This window comes from Emys orbicularis, chromosome 1 (genome assembly GCF_028017835.1).
Source record: "Emys orbicularis isolate rEmyOrb1 chromosome 1, rEmyOrb1.hap1, whole genome shotgun sequence".
Classification (NCBI taxonomy): domain Eukaryota; kingdom Metazoa; phylum Chordata; order Testudines; family Emydidae; genus Emys; species Emys orbicularis.
In genome coordinates this window covers 134,690,163-134,706,907 of record NC_088683.1, presented here as the reverse complement: position 1 = coordinate 134,706,907, position 16,745 = coordinate 134,690,163, and the positions used below count along the sequence as shown (strand labels likewise).

The 16,745-nt window shown below is 41.5% G+C and overlaps 1 protein-coding gene across 1 annotated transcript in view; it reads right to left on the bottom strand.

The window, feature by feature from the left end:
* The window catches only part of LOC135895184 (tetratricopeptide repeat protein 38-like), a 30,878-nt gene that overhangs the window by 12,144 nt on the left and 1,989 nt on the right, over positions 1-16,745 (bottom strand). The window contains exons 2-8 of the mRNA XM_065423256.1: positions 14,962-15,039; positions 14,577-14,658; positions 11,034-11,205; positions 9,845-10,018; positions 7,102-7,177; positions 5,738-5,857; positions 762-821 (exon numbers count right to left, since the gene is read on the bottom strand). Of these exons, the coding sequence (XP_065279328.1) occupies positions 762-821; positions 5,738-5,857; positions 7,102-7,177; positions 9,845-10,018; positions 11,034-11,205; positions 14,577-14,658; positions 14,962-15,039 (762 nt within the window). The remainder of the gene's footprint in view (positions 1-761; positions 822-5,737; positions 5,858-7,101; positions 7,178-9,844; positions 10,019-11,033; positions 11,206-14,576; positions 14,659-14,961; positions 15,040-16,745) is intronic.

The following is a 16,745-nucleotide window of genomic DNA, read 5'->3' as shown; positions in this document are numbered from 1 at the left end:
AATACTAAATTTACCACACAAAATTATCATGGAAATCTCATTTCAGTGGATGTGCAAAACAAATGCAACATATAGTTCATGTTAACACATGGGTATTGGGAGGGGAGCCGTAGGAAGAAAAGTAACTTGGAGAAGGTTTCAATAAAGTAAGGAAGGGGTTTGCTTTATCTTACCCTCTCCAGTTAGGGTGTAACATGAAGTTTTGTATTAATTAACTGCTAAATTGGGGCAAATTACACTCTTTGTCATTAACATGTATTGCCTCACCAACTCATACTGCTTTGCCACTTACATACCACCATTTATTTCCCTGCTAATTTTTGCCCCCAACACGTTAAGTGCTAAGTATTATTCAATCCAAAGAAAATATATATTGCAGCCCAATAGGTTCAGGATAACATACACATATTTGTAAAGAGTTTAAATAGATCTTAAATATTTTTAAGACTAGGGGGAAATTAACAGCATAAAATCTCTCATTTCTTTAACATAGTGGCCCTATTGGTCTCTCTCATGTAATTTTTGCAAACTCCAGACTCTTACATTCTACGTGTAGGAAAAAATTGTACACCTCTACCCTGATATAACGCGACCCGATATAGCCAAACACCACAAATTATACTGCAGTATTTCATAAAAACATCCAAATAGAAAGAAGGGAGGAAAGCAGACCATACCCTTTTTGTCAGGTCTGCCTGTTAATATGAGAATATTAATCCAACTGGAGCAGATAGTATATAGATGTAGAAGTGTGCTCATACCTTTTCAATAAAATACAAAGCCCAGTGCCAGTAATTATGGCAAGCAAGCATGTCACAGTCCTGAGAAGAGAGAGAAAATATTTTACTTCCAATTTAAACTCTGATTTAAACAGATCCAGGGCATCCAAATCTGAGGGCCTAATAAATCAGTAGATATTAGAGCCAAGAAGCTTAAACTGTTGTTCCACTCTGAAAACTGACAACAGCACATTCTTACTCAATAGACTTGCTCTTTGTGGATATGTAGAGAGAGACAAATATGGAACCTCACAATTCAAGTTCTATAGAGCAACTTTTCAGAGCAGAACTGCATTTTGAATCAGACTCTACCTCATTCAATGGCACCTTTATTGGAAAACCTCTACACAGACTGGACTAACTTCACGCCTGCCTTTCCAGCCATAGGCTGACAGCATAAGGTCAAATACTCCTCTCCGTTACACCAATGGCAGATTAGCCACTGGGCCCATGGGGCCTGTGCCCAGGGGTCCCCACCAACTGGGGAGCCCCTGGAAATAATCCGCTGCCCGGCAGCAGAAGCCCAGAGCCCCAGCCACCGGGCAGGCGGGGCGGGGCGGGGGAAGACCCCGCACCCTGACACCACTCCATGGCTTCTCCCCGCCAGGCGGGGAGAAGCCCCACCCACAGCCCCCCCTGACCTCATCCCCGGCCAAAGCTGCGGGATAGGGGAAGCCCCACCCGTCCCCCCCGCAGAAGCTGCAGGGCAGCAGGGGAAGCCCCAGCACCCGGATCCCAGCTGTGGCCCTGGTACTGGAGGAGCTCTCACTCCCCATTGCAGCCCGGGGCTGTGGCAAGGGGACAGAGCTTCTCCAGTCTTGGGGCCTCAGTGAGGGGCAGAGGGGAGAAAGGAGCAAAAGGGGTTGTGGGGCTGCAGTGGGGAGGTGAAATGGGGGGGACCCTCGGTGGAACAGGGGCAGGCCCCACCCCCAGGGAAGGGGCAGAAAGGGGTGGAGCTGTGGGCAAGGCCACAGGCAGAAGGGATGGGGAGGGACCCCCCACTTGCTCTGGCCCAGGGCTCGGGAAACCTTAATCTGCCTCTGATTACGCTGGCACAAATCCACTGAAGACAACAGGATTGCACCAGTGTAACAAACAGGAATCTGAATCCACAATATATTGGTGGCAACTCAGATAAGTACAATAATCACAGACTCTAAAACTACCTATTCCTGCCCAATGGAGAAGTTAAAATTAATCTTATCTCTAAAGGAACAGAGTGCTCATTTTAGTGGTAACTACTTCAGTACAAACCTCCGAGATGTGAGAGAGTTCTCCGTATGTCAGCATTTTATGTTGTTTACATACGCCAGTGGTTTATCGTAACTTGTTTAATATTAAACTACAACAAGGACTCTACTGACTCAGGTGGTTAAATGTTAGACATAAAAGTGACATTAGCAAGTTTGGCCTATACAGTAATCTGTTCCAAATGTCACGCAAATAAGATTATTGGTCCCTTCCCTATGAATAAAATGTAGCTTCTTAGTGCTGCATAGGCTAACCTACAAGAAATGTCTAGGGGAAGGGTGTGGCCTAAGTGCACCCCTCAAAGGGATTTAGGCACCTAAATCCAGACCAGTGAAAGGTGCCTCCTTCAGCTTGGGAATCACAAGCATGAACCCTTTCCTGGAGTTAGTGCCTAAGTCCTTTCTTGCAAAAAGCTGTTCTACTTTGTACAAATAATTAAAGTCACTGGGCCAGAGAAACAGTCATTCTCACTCTATAGCCCAGTGGTTAGGGCACTCACCTGGGATGTGGAAGACCTACGTTCTAATGAGTAATTATTTATATAAAGTGGAACAGCTTCAACAGGAGAGACTGAGAGAGACCCACCCCATAATATCCCATAGCCCAGCAGTTAGGACCCATTCCTGGGAGGTGGCAGACCTGGGTCCAAATTCCAGGTAAAGTGGGGATTCCAACCAAGGTCTCCTAGATGAATGCTCTCACCACTGGGGTAAAGGCTGTAAGAAGGTGGCAGCACCTTCCCGCACAGGCTGCATTTTATGCAAAGCCCAATCCAGTAGGCATGCTCTGAGCAAGCCTGCTGAATTGGGCCCTGCAGATGAGATAGGTAGGGCAGCCCTAGTCTGAGGATCCTGCTGGCTCTTAGGTGTGAGCTAGGTGTCCAGTCATCGGAACACAGTGGGCCGTGAATATGCCCAACAATAGAAATGTAGGTTCCTAGGGGACATTACTGCAGAAACTTAGGCACCATGGGACTTTAGGTATCTACAAGGTTAGGCAGCAGCTGAGAGAGCACTCAGGTGCTTTTGAAAATTTCACCCACATTTTCTATTTATAGTTCATTACAGTTTTGTTTGTTAGTTTTGGTGCCGTGTTTTTGTTTGTTTTGTTGCTGTTGTCCTCAAAGTTGATCAGCAAAGGGAAAAAAAAAAATCTCTCTCTGAAATGTGATATGCCTGAACCTTCAGGGAGTGCTCAGAAAGCTCTCCGTCAATAATACTAATCTTGATATTGAAGATTTCTAATTTTTAAAAACAAGCAGAAAACAACCCCAAACCTCTTTAGGCCTTCTTGATACAGCTCTGCTCCCTGAGTAGTGGAACTGTCAATTGCAAGGATAAAGCGCATTCCTACAGCAGACAGACCTTTCTTGGAGCAAACTCGTGTGGGTTGTAAGAACCACCACAAACTTCACCACCTTCTGTTCCAAGTGCAAGGTGCATTTCTTTGATACCTTTCCTTCACTATTAAATACATTGCATACAGCAGACAAAAGTTAAAAATCTACACACAATTTTCTGCCTGAGGAGAAAGAAAGAAGGAAAAGACCCACATGACAGATACTGGTTATGTTATTTAGTTCTCAATCTTTCAGACTACTGTACCCCTTTCAGGAGTCTGATTGGTCTTGCATACCCCCAAGTTAAAATCTACTTGCTTACAAAATCAGGCAGAAAAATATAAAAGTGTCACAGCACGCTATTACTGAAAAATTGCTTACTTTCTCATTTTTACCATATCATTATCAAAATCAATTGGAATATAAATATTGTACTTAAATTTCAGTGTATAGGATACAGAGCACTTTAAACAAGTCAATGTCTGTATGAAATTTTAGTTTGTACTGACTTCCCTAGCACTTTTTATGTAGCCTGTTGTAAAACCAGACAAACATCTAGATGAGTTGATGTATCCTCGGGAAGACCTCTGTGTACCCCCAAGGGTACACATACCCCTGGTTGAGAACCACTGATTTAGTGCATTACTGGACCATGCTCAGATGGATATGATATAAGAACATGAACAGAAAAGGGCACAAGCACCATTTTCCTTTCCTTTCCAGTCAATCTTTTAACATCCTCCCCTCCCCAAAAGCAAACACAAGTTGAGGTCTTTTACAATCTTGCTTTGATTGTGTCTCCCTACAATTCATTCTATGTTCACTAATCTTTTCATGAAGTAGTTTTGTCAAGTCCCTCAATTTATTCTTAAATTGCTGATCTTAGGCTTAGTAGAAAGCTCATAAATTTCACTTTATTGCCTGCATATCAGAGCAAAGGGCCCATAGCCACAGCAGATAAAAGCATCCTATGCACATATATATTGCTCATGATCCAAATCACAAGTGGCATGTAAAATGTTTTATCTACTGGCCACCTCCCTTTGGGTATGTCAAGCCCGTGCTTGAGCCAGGGCTCAAGCCTAACAATCCTTGCACCTACACTGCAATTGCACTAACCCAGGGTCCCAGGACCCTGCAAGACTGGAGGATCCAAGCTTGAGTTCAGCCAGTAACCAGGGTCTGAGCACTATTGCCTCACAGTGTAGACACAGCCCTGCTTGACTCAGGTCCCAAGAGTCAGCCAGAAGTATCCCAATTTCATGGGACAACTTCCTTAGTCCTCTCTATCCTAACAACCTGCAATTCACTCTATTGAAAATGGAAGCCACCACTCCCTCTTTGCAAATGGCAACAGCTCACGTCAGCATTAACCCATTCTCTTCGGATCACTGATCTGCAAGCACACTATCAGAGAACCTCCTGGGTTTGCAATGGAGAGCAAACTGATGAAGCCTTTTGCAAAATGAGCTGCTTCCTGGTAATGTGTGTGTGTGTGTGTGGGGGGGGGGAAATAGGGACGACAAAGCTTTCCCCACAGTGCACCATGGTCCTAGGGCTAGAGTGGCCACATTTTGGGGTGGGGAGGGGCAGCATTAGGGACTCTGGATATGGTTACTTTGACTCGGGTCTGCACTCTACTGTGTGGAAGGCAGAGCCTTAGGGTTAAAATATAATGTAGATGCTCAAGCCCAGGGTTCCCTAGCATGGGTCACCTGACTAAAGCCCCACTAACCATGGGCTTACATTGCAGCGTAGACATACTCAAAATGTCTAACAAAATGTCTAACAACAAAATTGTGCTTATGAATTGTGAAATATTTTTATATGTAAGATCACATGCTAGTTAAAGATGCCTTCAGAACTTACCTCAATATTTCGAGGTAAAATATGAGAACTAATAGAATTTTGGGTGAAATCTTGGATACACTGTAGTCAATAGAAAAACTTTTATTGACTTCTGTGGGACCAGTATTTCACCCATTTGCTTTAAAAGTTTTTATTTAGGTCATTAAAACAGAAACTTCGGGAAATGAGTTTGGAGTTGTTGGGGTTTTTTTGTTTTAATTGTGTATCACTAATCTCAGCTATAAACACTGAGGGGAATTTTTGGATGACTAATACCCAGGGTGGATTTCTGAAATATGGAACTGTTGTTACATTTTCTGCCTGTTGCTTCCAAAGTGGCGTGAATGGAGATTCCATCTTGAAGCAGTAGTTTCCTATTATTTGTGAAAGTCTACAAATTTCATTAGGAAACAGATCTGATTAAAAGTATGTGCTACATAAAGAGGAATCACTAGTATTTAGTGGAAGGAGGAAAAAACCCACAGTCAGCCACATCAGAGGAACTGTTAAGGAAATTTACCTTCCAGTTGTTTTCAGTTTGCTTCATAAATGTCAACCCATTCTTCAGGTCTGCTTTCATTTCATTTATGTGTGCTATGGTATGGACAGACCATGCATCTGACTGGTTTATAGCTAAGGCCTGGTAGTGGGAAAAGAGAAAATAGCATGATGCATACCGGGTAGATTACAAATAACTGTACATACTATTGCGAGTATAAAAACTGAAGAATTTCTCATACATGATGGGTATTAAGTATATCTCTGCTTATAACTTCAATCATATCCTGGGAGACTGGTTTCAACAGAAAGAAGAAAAAAATGTTTGCTGGATGAGTTCATTTGCTAGCATCTATTGAACAGATACCAGTTGCAAAGTAGTTTCAGAATGAAGGCCTGAACCAAGACCACCAAATTACACTTCATTTCACAAACTTTCCTTATCCTTCAGGCTCAGAAGAGTCATATGGCATGGGCAAAGCCATGATTTATGCCCATCTCATACCCTCCATATGGGGAGCATATGAGTTGATCACTTGCTGTAAAAGAAAATAATAATATGGTTCCTTGCAGATAACCACTTTTCCTATAACAAGAACATGCTCTGCTAAGTTCTGAATATCAGACAGCTGCATCTTTACTATTCCAGCAATTCTCTATTCATCTGTAAATCCCCCCCACATCGCCCACAAATTTCATTTGCTGTCAATTTAATGTAAAATAAGAGATTTAAGTTCTATTACTTTCAGCAATCTGGCACATATAAGCAGTTTGGCAAAAACATACGAAGATGCCAATAGATTCCATTTGTGCTATAATTCATGTAACTTTCCTATTTTACTGGAACCCTTGGTCATGTGGTTATGTTGCCAGCTTTTCATTACCACTACAAATGAGATCATACTTATAAAGAATGAATGACATATACCTAATTTACCAAGGCATTATGCAGAGTGCGCATCAGATTAACCTATTGCACTTCTGATATTTTACTAGGGGGCTGTTACCATTCCTAAGATTTGATGGCAAACGGACACAAGTCTCAAATGCATTTCTCAATGACAAGTTTCCATTTTATTCTCTCCAGCTTGCATAGCAAGATTCTGTCTGTCCTTCACTCTCATCCTTCCCTCCCCCCTCCGATCATGAATTTAAAAAGCCAGCAAAAACTAAGGAAAAGGGGGAAATCCCCTATTCTTAGGTCTCAAAGGCCCATAACCTACCATGAGGATGTGGCACATGAACGGTTATGAATTTGAGAACAGTTGCTTACTTTTGTTTAATTTATTTTAAATTGTCATTTATCTTCTCTCTCAAAGGAACATCTGAATACTAAATAAGATTAAAAACTTAAAAACCTTTTAGCACCAATAGTGTCCTGTTTACCTCATTAGCAAGCTTTTCAGCACGATCAAAATAATTAGTTTCCATCAGTCCAAAGGAGTATATGCCTTTCACATAGCTAAACAAAAGGAAAACCTCATTTAGAATTAGGAGGATAAAGCTAGTATTGCAAAGCACATTAAAAAAATTCAATACAAAATAATTCTTCCACTGCACATATTAATACCGAATAGTGGAAAAAGGGGAAAGTACACAGAATCTGATTTTTTTCCTACAAAAAATTAGCATATTAAGGAAATGCCCAACTTTTTCTTTCCCAACATACCTGGAATGGGAAGATATATGTATTCATGTTTTGTGCTAACTACAAAAAAAAAAATCACACAGAACTTTGTGAGATGCAGAGTATTTTAAAGAAATCAAGTACAGTATGTTTACAATATTCAGTGCATATATTTCCAAAGTATAATATTGTAGATATTGTATCATTTTCCCAATTTAATATATTTTGAAGTGAAAAGATTTTACAGAGAGGCGAAAAAGGGTACTTTATGTCTGGGTAATGTAGCAGTTTTCTTTCCCACTGTTCTACTGAAGCTCTGCAAAGTATAATAAAATAGATACCAGTGCTTATTCCCAGACAAAAAGGAATCATTAAGATGCATTTAATTAATTACTTGCACTCATGATATCAGAATACTGTAGTTAGTCAGAGCAAAAGCTTGAAATTCTTAAGTTTATATTGGACATCTCAAAAAGTCATAATTTGCTGTTCTTCAGAGAATCCTAACTCTGCCTACTATGCTGTGTGTTATCCACATGACATTGTTGGGTTCCCATGCTAGATACATCAAATACTGTCAAAGTTTTGTCAGCTCTTTGTCCACTTTCTGGAGTGTACTCACTGCAACTAAATGCGGTGGGTCTTTGTGCAGGCAGCAGGAAAAAGGGGACAGGGCTCCTTTAAGGTCCCTGCTGTACTTGGGTTATGAGGAAGGGGAAACAGGAACAGACTTACCCGACTGGAGAAAACGGAGGAACAGGAACTGGCCAGATTTGGGGGAGTGGGGTGCACGAACCCACCGGAGAAGGGGAAGGTATTTATACCCTGTGTATTCCAGAAGGATCTCTCTCTCTCCTCAGTCACTGTCCAGCAGCACTCACCCTCCCATCTACGGGAGCAGACTTTTTATGATTTGCTGTGGACATTGAACTTGTTGCTTTTTCTCTTTTGGGGCTGGGAAGGAATTATACCCTCATTGCCAGATTGGCTGAGGCGTGGTGGGTTTTTTCTCCTGCCTCACAGCAGGTCAAAGACCCGGTGGGACAGGAAGAAGTCAAATGTCAAATTTAGTAGGTAGCAGATGTGGCAGGAGTCCAGTGCAGGTACTTGTTACAGAGGGGATACCTGGTAAACAGGAGTTGGAAGTGGACCTAAGGGAAGGCATAGCTCAGGAAGCTGGGTAAGGGGTACTTGGGGCTCCTAAGGTCTGGAATAGAAGGGAGACAACACCCCCTTTTTTCCAACTCCTCTTAACCCTCAGGGAAGGTAGTAGGGTCCCAGCAATAGACTGGGAAGGGAGAAGGCTGACAGCTACCCTCCCAAATAGGCAGAAACAATTAACAATGGCCTGAACAATTTATTGCCATGTATTCCCAGATATGTAAAGCGAATAAAATTGTGGCCTAATTAAACCACATCCATAGCACCTTGTCTTTCTTCCTGCATTGCTGAGGTAACAAAGTAAATTTGTTTTGGAGGAAGAGATACAGTATGCTGGTCACAAGGTTGTATTCATACAGCTTATAGTGTCAGGGAAGGAGCTGGTTGCATATGGATGCTTTGTACATCTACCTCTGTATGTCAACCTGTATGTCACTTATAAATTTATCTCTGCACTCAGCTCTAAATTTCTTTTATAATTCAAAGTTAAAATCCTTTCATGAGTTTAACGCTAGTAGCCTTTTTTGCCTTTCAAGAGTTTGAATTTTTTGTTTAAAAAAACCCAAAACCTGTTCTAATGCATGTTTGATAAGTAACTGATATGTCAACATATTTAGATTATCTTGCATTAATTCCAGAAGACCAAACTGGATCATCCTGCAGCATTTCATGAAGCACTAGAAGTGTTAGATGGGTGCAGCACAGCAGCCCTCTTCCTGAGAGAGCTGGGTCAGCATGCACACTTAGTTATTAAGTTGGGCAGCAAGCAGGCTGAACTAGATTTCCTCGTTGCACAACCCTTTTTAGGAAAATCCCAATTCTTATTTCAGAACAACGGTTTGGCAGTCCAAATTAAAACCGGGGCCCACGGCTGCATTTTCCTCTCCCAGTTCTGCTTCCTTCTTGTAAAGTCTTGCAACTTAGCTGTACATTCTTTTGAGTAAAGACCATGGATACAAAACTGGCCCAACAGAAGTCAATGGGAGTTTTGCCATTGACTTTATTAGGACAGGATTTCACCCCATGTCTTCATATATCATTTGTGACATTTTTGAGTACTATAAATTAATCAACATCATCAATGACCCATTCAGATAAAATCTAGTTAAAAACAACTGACCAGTGGGTCAATAGGAATGCAAAAAAAAGTTCATTCTTATACGCATATTTTTAAAGCCAAGGGTGGTTAGTTGGCACTCCCTTATCTGTCCTCAGGCAGTGATTGCAGGAATAATCGGGAAAAGTTTGCAACAGCCTCACACATTGCTGACCAGAAGCTTCTGAACTTATGCAAACCAGAGGTGGCGATCCACAGACATCTGAAGATCAACTCTTGCATACCTACTAAGAGGAATATCAGGTGTCCAGTAAGGATAAACACGGGCCACAGAGTCTCGCATCTGTGTTTGACATCCCATGTAAAAGTAAGTGGCCTGGGCAAATTTGAGCGCTAGTATGTCAGTTGGATGGTCCCGTAGAATTTGATCCCATACATCACAAGCTTTGGGAAAACGCCTAGAGAGAAGAAAAAAAATATTAATCATTGACAGAGTCAGCAAGACCTAACTGTCTCAGTCTAATATTTCTAAACTTATACTACTCCAGCAAGTGTAAGTGAAAAATCTAACAAGAAGTGACAATTTCCTAGCTTGCAGGAATTTTTCTTAATTTATAATATACACGATTGTTATACTGTCTTCACGGAGTACTTTCTACACAATCATGTATATGGCATTCTTTGTTACTAGTAATGCACTGTAACAGAAGGGAAAATGAATTACCTTTTGGCCCTGATCTTGCATGTTGAGCCACATGGGAAGATCCTCACACCTGCAGAGAGACTCACGGAAGTTCATTTAGTTCCTCACAGGTGCAGGGGTCCCGCCATGCAAACTGAACTTGCGGGGTCAGAGCTTTAGTGATTTCATTCCTAACCTTTGTTATCAAATATTAGCATTAAAAGTATTTTCATATTGACAGAAAGCAAATAACCAAAACGAATAGCGTGCAATATTTTTGACAGGATATGCAAACTCAATATATTTCTGTAAATGCTCAAATCCCCAAAGTCCTAATTTTCTGGGAGTGCTTCCAACTATGTATCATCTCTCCTTTTTAGAGGAAACAGAGCTTGTGGTGCAGGGGGGCTATAAAAAGAAGAATAGGAAAAGACTGCTGCAGCCCCAGCTCCATGGGATGCTATGCTCAAGTTTCAGCATAACCAAAGATTTACCCCCTTGAGTGGTTTTAGTTTTAAAAATAATTTAGTCCATTATTGGAATAATGGTAGGTTTTAAAATACAGAATGCTTAAAACTAATTAAGTTTAGTATGCTGGCACCATAACAATAATTTTTATTATGATATTGCTTGTTAATTAGCACAGTGATGCATACAGTCACTCAAGAGGACTGAAAGATGCCAAGACAACAATAAAAATGAAAATGAAATAGCAACATGCAACTACACTATACACATTTTGAATGATAAAACCCTCTCCACCTCTTCTCCTCTAAAAACCAACCGCTTACCCACTGGCAAACATGTCAAGTGCAGAAACGTGTAGCTTCTCCCTCTCAGTCAGTGGTTGCGATTCTGAAAGTGCCATCATCTTTTTCATCGCACTGTCCAGCTTTTTGTCTAACCTCACTGAAGTTCCAGTGCCAATCAGAACCAAGCCATTAGCAATCACGTGTCCCATCGCTGAAGAAAGCAGCATGGATAAACATTAGACACTAAGAGTTGCAAGTAATTTAACAGGTGCAGAAGCTCTAGGCTAAACTATAGAGAGAAGTTTAAATGAGAGCCAGAGGCAGTAGATGGCAGTAGTGCTAGAGACTGGTTAGGATCCCAATGGAAAGCCCAGGCAACTTAAGGTACATCTACACTGCAACGTAAGCCCAGACTCAGGATTGAGCCCAACCCCCCTTCCATCTGCACACAAATCTCTCAGACTCAGGTTTGTACTTAGGATCCTAGGAGCCTGCAGGGGTGAAGGGTTCAAACCCAAGTCAAGCCAAGACCCAGGATTCAAACTCTTGCTTTGTAATGTAAATGCAGCCTCTTGACTTGGGTCCTGTGAGTCCACCAAAAGTATCCCACAATCCTCTTGGCCAACTTCCTTTGTCTTTTCTATCCCAAAAATCTCCAACTGACTGCAGGGAAATGGAAGTAACCCCTCTAAGTTAAGTGCAGCAGCTGGGTGTCAGCCTTTAACACTTCCACTGTCTTCTGAACACAAAGCTGCAAACACACCATCAGAGAGCCTTCTGTATTTGCTGACCAGGAGAAGCCTTTTGCAAAGCACGCTGCTTCATGGTCACAGGTACGCAGCCAGATTTTGGTAAATCCCTGGTGCGAGGCCAGCAAAACAGTGGACTTTAGTAAAAGTACAAGGAATGACCATACATACCAGCAAATAGAGAAGAAGCTGGCAGTGTTGCAAATTTACCAAACCAGTGATCACTGCAGGGAGCAGATTAAGAGGTTCAAGACTGAGTACAGGAAAACCAGGGATCACACCTCAGGCAACATGCCTGTTTTATGAGGAGTTTGACCAGGTGCTGGGCACTGTGCTGAGCACAGAGCCAGCAGTGGTTCATGATGAAGTGGTCAGCTGGGATGGCACCCTGCTGACCCCAGAATCCAGCATGGTGACTAATGGGAGCCAGCAGCAAGCGCCGAGTGAGGCCAGCAAAGTGACTCTGTTGCTGAAACTGTTCCCAAAGGAGGCTTTTGGGCAGAGCACCAGCAGCACATCCTGGGGCCATACTTGGATGACCTGTTTGATGCACCTCTGAGGAACAGTCCACTGTGGAGCCTGCAGCAGCCACAGAAGGGACAGAAGCCTGCACTGAGCTATGTGAGACAATAACCCTCTATGTTTTGTCCTGTTCCAGACCCCTTGACCTCCATTCACTGCAGTACCTCCATAGCTTGCCCACAGTGCAGCAGAAGCCTGGGCCGACGTACCTTCACAGACCATTCCAAGTGGAAGCATTTCTGTGATGAACTTATGGTTAAAGTTCTAAACAGGGACAACAAGCAGGTCCAGTACCAAAGACAGAGGGACTTATGGCTAGAGGAAAAGTATGGTAAGCGGCAAGAGGAAAGGCTCAGGCTTGTTGCATATCTTGAGGACAGGGTTTCAGCATGAGACCAAGCACTTGCTTCACAGTTCCTGGAATAGGAACAGCAGCTAAGGGAGGAGGACAGAGCTCAGCAGAAAAAACTGTCTGAACAGCGTATATCGCTAATGGCTGCAAGAGTATCGGGTCCTGCTGCAATACCTGCACTATGGCATGAGTCCCATGCATGGTACCCTGTGATGCAGTCCAAAAAGAGCTTGAAAAACTCCATGGCTGGGTGGCCCATGCAAACTTGCCCCATGCAGCTCTCCATATTTTCCCATGCAGCACTCCCCACCCCCAGCACAAAGGGCACGGCAAACAGGGAAAGGAGGATGGGTAGCGAGGGCAGGGAGTAGCGGACACGCAATGGTAGGGGGCTTCAGTCTTGTACATGGTTTCACTTTTTGTGTAAGGTTCTGTTACTGGAGTTTTGGTGTGGTAATGGCAGCTGGCCTGCCTGGCAATGGGCGAATGTTGTACTTTTCTAATACATGCTTATAAATAAAGCTTTTTATTTAATCAATATAGTTTATTGCTATCACTGCATCACATCATACTATGTGTATTTAAAATAATAAAGGTAAACACATGATCAGGGACAATTAGGAATTAGCATGCAAACACTATTACATCAATTTGAGGTTCACCACTTTCCCCACCATTCATTTTTTCCCTGTCAAGTGGTCACTTTCTTTCATTAATCCTATCATACTCATCAGCCAGCAGGAGGAGATTGCATAGCAAGCATTGTCTCCTCCAGTCCCTAAGCACATCACCATCCTCAATATGACTGAGATCCAAATCCAAGCATGTACCCCCAAGTTACTATTCATTTTAGTAATTACATTTCATAGTTCATTTGAAGTACATTTTTTCAGCCCATTTCTCATGTTTGCCTTTTAAAAGAGATTGTCCTAAAGGGAAGAAAAAGGGCTATCTTGTAGAACATAAATAAAAACAATCAGTATATTTTCAGGACCCAGCCCTTATGCTTCTGCATGTGATACTCCTGGGAGAATTCTGCGCCATATTCATACCTTCCACAGATTTCTTGGCTCCCCCGCAGAAAAATGGGGGAGCCAAGAAATCTGTGGGGGACACATGCCCCTTCCACAGCAGCCCGGGCGCATCTGCTGTGGAGCGACTTAAGGGGGTGGGGCTGGGCACACGCCTGCGTGGGAAGGAGTGAGAGAGACTCACTCTGTCCCTCTCTTCTCTGTTGCTGCATCCGGAGCTTGGAGCCATAGGACTGTGTGAAGCAGGCTCTGTCCCTGAGGCAGAGCAGAAATGTAACAACTAAGCAGGCAAGGTGCTAATGTTCCCATTGTTAGTTAATTGTTCCCATTCTTAGTCAATTGAGGCTCCTTCACCTTGACAGAGTGGTGTAAAGGAGCCTTATTGTAAATGACAGTAACAGAATCCTCAGCTAGGAAGAGCTATGTGCTTTCTTGCTTTTTCTCCTGTGCCAGAGAGGCACAATGGGGTTAGATTACAAATCAGGATCTATTTTATTTATCCATTAAAAAAAAATGCAGGACAATGATTAGCAAACCTGTACGGCTTTCATGTGTGAAAGTCTGAGCAGTTTAAAGCAACATTCTACTTTACAGAACACCAAACACCGGTAATGTAATTTAAATGAAAATCCACGATTATAACTGGAATGCAGGGTATTGGTTAACAAGTATTTGTAACTTAACTTCCATGTGTTTAGGAAATGCTGAATAGTTATTGTGATTTTTTTTCTGTATGGTAGTTTAAATAAATTACCAAAATAAGTGAAACTGGCATGATTATATTGCATTATTTTGACAAATAAAATATGCAGAATTTTGCATTTTTGGCACAGAATTCCACCAGGAGTAATATGAAATAAGTTAACCATATAAAATTATTGTACTGTATGTTCAGCCTCAGTGATAACCATTAAAAAGGTATACTTACTAAAAGTTGGATCTGCTGCTAGTAACTTGGAGAGACATCCTTCAATGCCTCCTAGACTCTTATCATTGGTCCATGTGACATACTATAATAAAGAGTGAAATTGACTAGAAATTAGGAGAAATTAAGTTTCTTTTCATTGTCCCAATTGAGTGAATTCAAAAGTAACAAGATAAATGGTAACGGTGAGACTAAGTTTTTTCAGATGTAATTATCTAACATGTCATCAATAAATGAGGGAATCTGTTTCTTAAAAATACATTGTTTAACCTGACTCTCTCCACTTAATTAATAAAAAGGGTAAACAATTCAAAAACCAACTGCCACAAACACTATTTTTATGCTTGTCAGTCCCTTCAATGCACGTTTTATCAAAACTCTTCCCTACCTGAGTCAGCGTAGCATCAAACAGTTTGCAGGCCTCATTACTAGTGGTGGATAGGACAAGTCCAGCATCCTGCCAGGCCTACATAAAAAACAAGATGTGAGTGTTGTCATAGCTATGTTGGTCCCAGAATATTAGCACCTTTTCCAGACTGAAGAAGAGCTCTGTGTAGTTCAAAAGCTTGTCTCTCTCACCAACAGAAGTTGGTCTTAAAAACATATCACCTCACCCACCTTACCTCTCTAAACAAGATGTGAGACTGTTTACTGAATACACTGATTTTCCAGATGTCATGTAAGCTGAGGTATAAGAATTGAAAGAAGGTTACCGGGAATTTAGTTTCATCTACTTACAAAAGTGTACAGGACAACTTGAGAAGCTATGTGAGCCTTTTATTCCACTACAATTATATTTGAGGAGTCCTCTTAATGGGGATAGAAAGGACGGAATGGTAGTGGTGGAAGAAAGACAAGGCAAATTGCACAATACTGTGGAGGATCCAGATATGCTATGGGTCTTGTAATTTTAGGATCAGTCTCTCTTTAACCTTCAATTGTATACTAGTCCCATCTCTTCAGATATACCCCTTTCAAAATGCTTATGTGGCAAAATAAAATCCTTGCTTTGCTTCCTATCAAACCAATACCACCAGTGATACTAGGGGCCCAAATTATCTGCTGGCGTAAATCCACGGAAGTCAACTGAGTTATGCCAGCAAAATATTTGACCTAAGGATTAATTTATAGAACTAGTAGGGACATTTGATAAGGCTAAAATATAACAAACAAACACTGAAAGAATTATGCGGTGCACAATTTTACACACAGATTATATAACAGCCTCATTCTATAAACTCCATGGCAAACAACTCATTGCGATAACAGAGGTTTCAGATCCACCAGGGTGATTTATAAGCAGGAAAATTAACATAAGACCTTTTATTAGCTAGATGAGGTGATGTATGTTTTACACAATAGGGTGGTTGGCTGTGGTGAACTGGTCATGAATGTCCTTAGTGGTATTCCTGAACAATCCCAATAGTCAAATGAAAAATCTAATGATAATTCCTAATTTGCCATCAGATTGCCCATGCAACCTTAATTCTGCTCCCTTGTGCATATACATACAGTCTTTAATTACATAATATTTCTTTTCCACGGGATGGATGCACAAAGAAGTGGGATGGAGGTTGGATGGGAAACCTTAAATCTCATTTCCTAACTTTGAAGTGCTTGACTTTGCCTCCTAAATGACATTTTTTAACTTTGTATCCAAAAAGCTATCTAAATACACAGACCACTTCCCACACTCTCTTTCTATACTGGTATCACTAGCGCTATTTAGACTACAAGCTTCTATGGGCAGAGACTCAAGTTAACACATATATATGCACTGTATAATGCTAGGCACACTTTAAGAGCTACACAAATAACTACAGTCAAACTCAATTTTTCTTCCATTACATAGAATTTACAGAAAATACAGATGGAAAGACCTGGAGCCATTTAATAGATTCTCCTGCTAATGGAAGAATATTCCTTATATATTTTGCAGTTTTTTACCTAGCCTCATTTTACAGTCTAAAATATTTTCTGATTCTAACCATGAACTCAAGTGTGGAAATTTGAAGCAACTGGCAGAGACATCTATTTTAATTAACAATTTCAGGGTTTCCTCAGTGTGATTGGATTAAAGATCACATGCAAGTAATTTAAGTAAATTGAGTGCTCAAATTATAGGTCTAAAAAGACCATACTGGAATCCAAATTTACATCTTTTGTTTAGTA